The sequence below is a fragment of the Fukomys damarensis genome, unplaced genomic scaffold (assembly GCF_012274545.1).
Source record: "Fukomys damarensis isolate Sample0158 unplaced genomic scaffold, DMR_v1.0_HiC HiC_scaffold_16, whole genome shotgun sequence".
NCBI classification, from domain to species: domain Eukaryota; kingdom Metazoa; phylum Chordata; class Mammalia; order Rodentia; family Bathyergidae; genus Fukomys; species Fukomys damarensis.
Window position 1 is genome coordinate 88,457,184 of NW_022900928.1, and position 6,461 is coordinate 88,463,644.

At 58.2% G+C, this 6,461-nt stretch overlaps 1 protein-coding gene across 3 annotated transcripts in view; it reads right to left on the minus strand.

Annotated features, from left to right (window-relative positions):
* Window positions 1–6,461, minus strand: part of Agap3 (ArfGAP with GTPase domain, ankyrin repeat and PH domain 3) — a 43,833-nt gene that overhangs the window by 20,399 nt on the left and 16,973 nt on the right. For all 3 annotated transcript variants that reach the window (XM_010637557.3, XM_033764457.1, XM_010637558.2), the window contains 7 exons: window positions 6,193–6,251; window positions 5,730–5,817; window positions 5,487–5,572; window positions 5,154–5,295; window positions 4,499–4,633; window positions 4,246–4,373; window positions 2,411–2,569 (listed from right to left, as the gene is read on the minus strand). In XM_010637557.3, the coding sequence (XP_010635859.1) occupies window positions 2,411–2,569; window positions 4,246–4,373; window positions 4,499–4,633; window positions 5,154–5,295; window positions 5,487–5,572; window positions 5,730–5,817; window positions 6,193–6,251 (797 nt within the window). Of the gene's footprint in view, window positions 1–2,410; window positions 2,570–4,245; window positions 4,374–4,498; window positions 4,634–5,153; window positions 5,296–5,486; window positions 5,573–5,729; window positions 5,818–6,192; window positions 6,252–6,461 lie in introns of those variants that run through there.

Here is a 6,461-nt window from a genome sequence, read left to right on the forward strand (position 1 = left end):
TGGTCCCCGGTCCCCCGGCAGCCCCCAGCGCGGGCGGGCGGGCTCCGCGTTCCTAGCCTTCCCTGGGGGTGGGGTTAGTTACAAAGGTTCCTGTGGGTCTCTGGAGTGGGGAGCTCGGCGGCCGCTTCTCATCTGAGAGCAGTCCCAGGGCCCGGCCCGCCTTGGCCCCACACAGGGGGAATGTCCAGAGGTGCTGTGTATCACCACCTGGTCTTCTAATTTGGAAGGAGTTGGAAAGGCCTTTTTGTTGATGAAAAGTTGGAAACAGTGGCACATATCTGCAAATATCGAAAGAATAAAGATTTTGGCAAGTTATACTCAAGCCCCGCACGAGTTGGTCAGCATGGTGAGGGCGGAGACCCAGGCACCTGGGGAGAGGCAGCAGTGGGATGAAGAGGAACAGGAGGAACAGCAGGAGGAGGACGAGGAGGAGGCAGGAGGCGGCAGCGGCTGCTGGGCACATGGGGTCTGCAGCCCATCTCAACAGCCCAGGCCCCAGCCCTCCTGTTCTCCCAGGCTGCCAGGAGCCAAAGGCACAGGCAGGGGACAGAGGACTGCAACTGCAGTGTGAGAAGGCACAACCAGAGGGAGAACCTGGTGAAGAGCCTCCGGAGAGGAACTGGCCACGCAGCAGCTCTACGGTCAGCTTCTGCCCCAGCCCTCTGCCCCTTCAGCCCGGGGAGGAGGAAGGTGGGTAGGACCACTGCCAGCGGATCCCTAGGCAGAACCGCTGCTTACGGGAGTGGGGTGAAGCCACCACCCCCAGGGAGGAAGGGAATGGGGCAACGGTGGCAATAAATGAGTGCATGGGATCATGAGGGGTCACCAGCCACAGACAGGCAGGACACGAGGGATGGCACCCCCTCGAGCACGTGCGACTCTACTGGGAAGGACAATGAGGGAGAAGAGAGGTGGTGGCTCTGACAGAAATGATGGAGGAGGCCCCAAGATACACCCTCAGAGAGAGAAGTGCCTCTAGGCCACCTTGGGGAGGATAGCGCAAGTGAAGTCACCATGGAGACGATGGAAAGAAAAAACAAGGTCGCCACTGTGAAGATGGAGAGGATGGAAGAGCCCGCAGGGAAGGCCGTGCCATGAGGTTGCAGCAGCAAGGGACAGGGGCAGCATAGTCGAGGCAGGCAGGCAGCAGAGACAGGGAGGGAGGGCAGAAGTGTCACGGGGAGCACAGGCCATGGAGCCAGCCGGGCATGGCGGGTAGAGGGGGAGGCAGCAGGTGCCCTGTGTTCAACCAGCCAGCAGGGAGGAGGATGGGAGGTTAAGAATGGAACCAAAGCAGCAGATGACGGAGGCACACTGTTGGGGAGCAGAGTGCCCAGGCCACTGGCAGCAGCCACTGTGACACAGGTAGGTGTGGGCACAAGCAGGTGGCCACCACCTCTGTGTAGAGAACAGAACAGAAACAAGAAGCTGCAGGGCAGGGTAAGCGCAGAGGTGGGAGTCAGCTCAGCGAGCACAGACGGCGATGGGCGTGTGGTGGGCAGGCACAGTGGACGGAGGCAGGGAGAGGTGTGCGGGGCAGGGTAGAGGCAAAGATGGAGGAGTGAGGCCAGGCACTGGCTCTGTTAGGGCCCAGGCCAGAGCCCAACCCCGGCTATCACAGAGGCGCATGGAATGACGCAGAGGGCTGGGAAGCTCTCCACCTGTCTGGCCAAGGCTCCTGGAAGGGGCCAGCCAGGAGCCAGCAGGAGGGCCAGAGCATGGAGGACACCGTGTATAAGAACTGGGAGGTGGAAAGATGGCAGGCGCAGGGGCCTAAGAGCGGAGGGGCAAGAGCTCACAAGGAGACAGGACAAACCTGAGCGGGAGGTACGAGGCAGCGTGGTGAAGCCCAGGAAAAGATGGCTAAGCCTTTGTTAAATCAATCACAGCGGTGGGTGGGAAGCATGAGAGTTCCCCTCGGCAGTGGGGTAACGGAAAAAGAGCCGGAAGGTGGACTGGGAGGCCTGGCTCTGACTCTAGCTCGGCCAGCTAACCCTCTGTGTCGCCTTGGGCAAACAGCCTTCTGGCCTCCGGTTCATTAGCTGTTGAATCAAAGGGGTCAGGGCAGTTAGGCCATGAGTCCCAAGATCCGTGCAAGCTGACACAGAGACCCTGGGGCTGGGCGGGAGAGGCTGCAGGGGCAAGCATGTGCACAGGGGTGGAGGGCTGGTGGACGTGGTATGGGAAGCCAAGGGAAGCCGCCCCTCGTGGGCTCATAGGATGGGTCTGCAAGACTCTGGGGGCCTGGCCAGGAGCCTCCAGGAGCCATGTGTGTCTGCGTTCCAGAGAGGAAGGCTACAGTGGCATCATCCTGACCTAGGGCCGCCCATGTCCTCCTGGCTGGGTGCTCGGCGCTCAGCCCTGCCCAAGCTGCTAGGCGGCTGGGCAGGGAAGAGGGCGGGGCACGTACCGTGAAGATGTTGGAGCGCCGCTTGGACTGCTTGCGGATGGGCGTGGGGGTAGAGGAGGCCGCGATGGTCTCGATGCGCAGTTCCCGCTGGCTGATGCTGGGGGTAGAGGGGACTGAGGACGAGTAGTCGCTGAAGGCGCTGCTGCCGCCATTCGTGGCCTACAGACAGAGAGGGCTGCTGAGGGCGGCTCTGGGGCAGGTGCAGGGGAACTGGCATGGGCGCACAGGGGAGTTGCCCTGGCCTAGAGGTGGGAAGGACCCTGTCAGGACTGCACACCAGGGCTGCCCTCAAGGCCAGAGCACCTGTGTCCTGAGGCCTGGGCTCCTTCAGCCCCAAGCAGGAAGCTAAATCAGAGGCAAGGGCCAGGAGGTCAAAATCAGGACAAAGCCTAAAAATGAGCAAACTGTGGACCCTGGCTGGCAGATTGGTCTAGAAGAAGGAGGCAGGTCACCTGAATGTGCCTCTAAAGCAAGTGATGCATGGCAGGGACAGGACAATGACAGCGGGGAGCTGGGGGCTGGGGCTGAGCACAAGGTGTGGGGGAGTCTGAGGTCCGCAAGTGTGTGGCAGGGAAAAGGACTCCAAAGGCCAAGACAGAGGGCAGAACTGAGCTAAGGCTGCTGGGCGAGCTGCAGGAAAGGCACAGAGGAGGAAGACGAAGATGACAGCGCTCACAGGATGGAGACAGAATGCAGGAGACACAGTCTCCAGGACTCAGGGGACAGCACAGGGAAACCAGGTGCTTGCACCCCACCTGTCTGATAGCTCACTTCCCTTGAAATCAAAGGAGCACAGGGCATGACCTCACCAACCCCATAGCCTCCCTTGGTGGGGGGGTCCCCCAAAGAGCTACCCTGCAAGAACCCTGGCCCTGTTTGTAGATGGAGAGCACAGCTACTCGGCCAGTCAAGAAAGCCCTAGCCATCTTCTTCCTCCTCTTCCTCTTCCTCCCCCTCCTTTTCCTCTTTCCCCATGGGAACTCTTGCACCTTCTCACAAGCCCTAAAGAGAGGGAAGCTGAACCACACCCAGGCTGTCACTGGGCAGCATGGTGGCTAGTGGCCTGACCACTTCATGGAGCTCATCTGTTGGAAGCCCAGGGCCTGCAGCACAACGTGGCAAAGTGGTGCACATGGCTACAGAACGAAGTTGTTAGCCCAGGTGTCAAGGGCCAAAAACTGACCCAGCAACAGCCAGGTGTAGACAGGTGTCCATGCGGCATCATGAGACAGGTAGTGGCAGGACCTGGCTCTGAAGGCCCCAGAATCCCACATGATACCTTCAGCCATTCACTTCTCAGGGGAAGTGTTGCCCTTCTAAAATGCCAATACTCTCTAAGGGCTAATCCAGTGCTTAGTGGGCACAAGGCTGTTGGCTGTTTCTTCCTCTTGGGAGGATGGCAATGAGGTAGCTGGTGAGTGAAAGAGGGCCTCCAAGGGAAAGGAGAGGAGAGGAGAAGAAAGGAGAGGAAAGGGCTGCCGAGGGCCAGCGCTAAGAGGCTTAAAAGAACCTTCTCCCTGCCCTGTGCCCACAGAGTGTAATGGCCATAACAAGCAGCTCACGAGATGACTGTCACAGTGCTCACAAGAGCACCTGTTTGTACTTTCTAAGCAGAAGTGGCTGGGAGAGATAACAGGGTTGGAAACTGGGAGCAGGGAGGGACAGTCACCATGGAGCAGAGCTGAGGCCAAGTCCAATGGTAGGCTAAATGGAAGTCGAGCCAGTGCCACATGCAAGGCCAGAGGCAGAGGGAGGTGGGCAGGGTGAGGATGAGGCGGAGGCTTAATACACACAGACTTTGGACAGCACCAGGGAGTGTGGGGTGACAACCGCACCTGGTTGATGTGCACAGCCGGGATGGAGGCAGCGGACACAGCCGAGTGGCTGGGTGAGTTGGGCAGAGATTTGCAGGGCCCGATAGCCAGCTGCTGCTTCTTCCGCAAGGCCACCACTTTCTGGGCCACTACAGGGGAAAGCAGAATCAATTTAACCCCCTGGGGAGAAATCCCAGGGCAGCAGCACCATTCCCCAAAACATGCAGCTGCTGGCCAGGGAGCCTTCCTACACCCCATGCTGGGCCTAAGTTACCATCCTGGAAGACTCGCTCCACGTTGAGCCCGTAGGTTGCACACGTCTCATAGTAGGTACAGCGTTTCAGGTCTGTGGAGAGCTTGCGGGCCCGGCTATCATCAATGACCCGGGGGTTGGCAGCACTGATGGCATCTGTTGGAGAGGTGAGGGTCATTCAGCTGGCTAGGAAGGGCTGATACAAGTGTGTGGCAAGGGGTGGTGGGCAGAGGGCCTGACCAGCAGGGTGCACAGAGCACCAATAACCAAGGTGTCCAGGCCTTGGAGCCAATGACAATTTCTGAGTCTGTTTATTCATCTAAAAAACTCTGGACATGAACCTGGGTGTGGTGGCACACACATATAATCCAGTGCTCAGAAAGTTGAAGCAGGAGGATCATTGTGAGTTCCAGGCCAGCCTAGGCTATATAGTAAGTTCAAGGCCAGTGTGGACTACATAGGGAGACCCTATCTCAAAAAACAAAAACCAAACAACAAGAAAAATATCATGGACAAGAATCTGTGGCACAGTCTGCCAGACTTAGCCAGAGAAAAGTAACTGAGGGAAGCCCTGAGTCACAGGCTGCAGAGGAGGGGCTGAGAGCCCATCATTGCTGGGACAGAAGTGGAGATACAGGCTTTCTCCCCGTCTGCCTCCACGACCCTGCTGGCTCACCCTGTGTGCCCACCAGTACCATGGGCACCTCGCTGGCATTTCGGAAGCTGCAGAGTCGCAGGAAGTAGTTGTACACTGTCTGGAAGCTGATCTCATCCTCCAGGCTGAACACAAACACCACGGCATCTACCCAGGCTGCAAACTAGAAGAAAGCAAGCAGAGTTAGCACCCTTACCTGGGTCTGGCCATCCCGGCTCAAGGTGGGCAGGAGGGTGGGTGGCAGATCCTGGCAGGCCTTGTTCCCCAGACAGGCAACCTGGCCCAGTCCCAACCAGAAGCTTCCAGGGAGGGGTTCTGTACACAGGGGCAGTTGCAGCCAGGGCAGAAGCTTACCTGGAGCTCTGGGGGGCCTCCTTCATCTCGGATCAGCAGCAGGTAACTCTGGCCGTCCACCACAATCTCCTTCTTAAACCGACCACCTAGGACAGAGTAAGGTCAGGACCAAATTCAGACAGGGTACCTGGGGCCAGGCAGGGCAGGCTTCACATGGAAGAGATAAGAGGACTGGGGAGGAAAAGGGGCTCGAGGCTCCCACTTAAGACACTGCAGCAGTGAAAGGGCCCAAGTGGCACTCACCTTCTGGGGATTCCTCTTGGACATAGGTTCCCGTGAGATAGCGGTGCACCAGAGCTGACTTCCCACTGGACAGGTTCCCCACTATGCCCTGCAGGACAGGAAATGGCACAGCAAAGGTCAAAGGCATACATGAGAAGAAAGGCCAGGCTGTAGGGTGAGGAAAGAGCATTTAGGGGCCCAGCGTGGTGGTGCATGCCTGCAATCCCAGCACTTGGGAGGCTGAAGCAGGAGGACCACCACAAGTTCAAGGCCAGCCTAGAATATATAGTAAGACCCTGTCTCAAAACACAAAGCATGCACAGCAGGCAGGAGGGGAAAGGGGCTCAGAAGAACCACAAGGCTGTGGAGGAAGCCCACAGGGGAAGGGGAGGGACACCAAGAGAAGCAATCAATGCCCTGGACCATGCTCTGAGCCTGGCTCACCCAGCAATGGGGCCCCCCAGGACTCCCCCAACCCACTCACCACTTTAAGCTCCGGCACAGAGCGGCTTAGAGTCCACTCCTGGCTGTTCACAAATGAGTCTGTGAAGACAGAGCCACCCTGTCAGGGCCACAGTGGCACATATGCTAGTTCCCTAGAGAACAGCGGGAGGGGTTTTCCTAAGTGAGCGAGCAGGACAGTGAGGACAGTCTACAGAACAGAAGTGAGGGCCAAAGCTCAGTCCTTCCTGGCCTTCCTCGTGTCCTTCCAGTCGTTTTTTTTTTTTTTTTTTTTTTTTTTTTTTACCCACA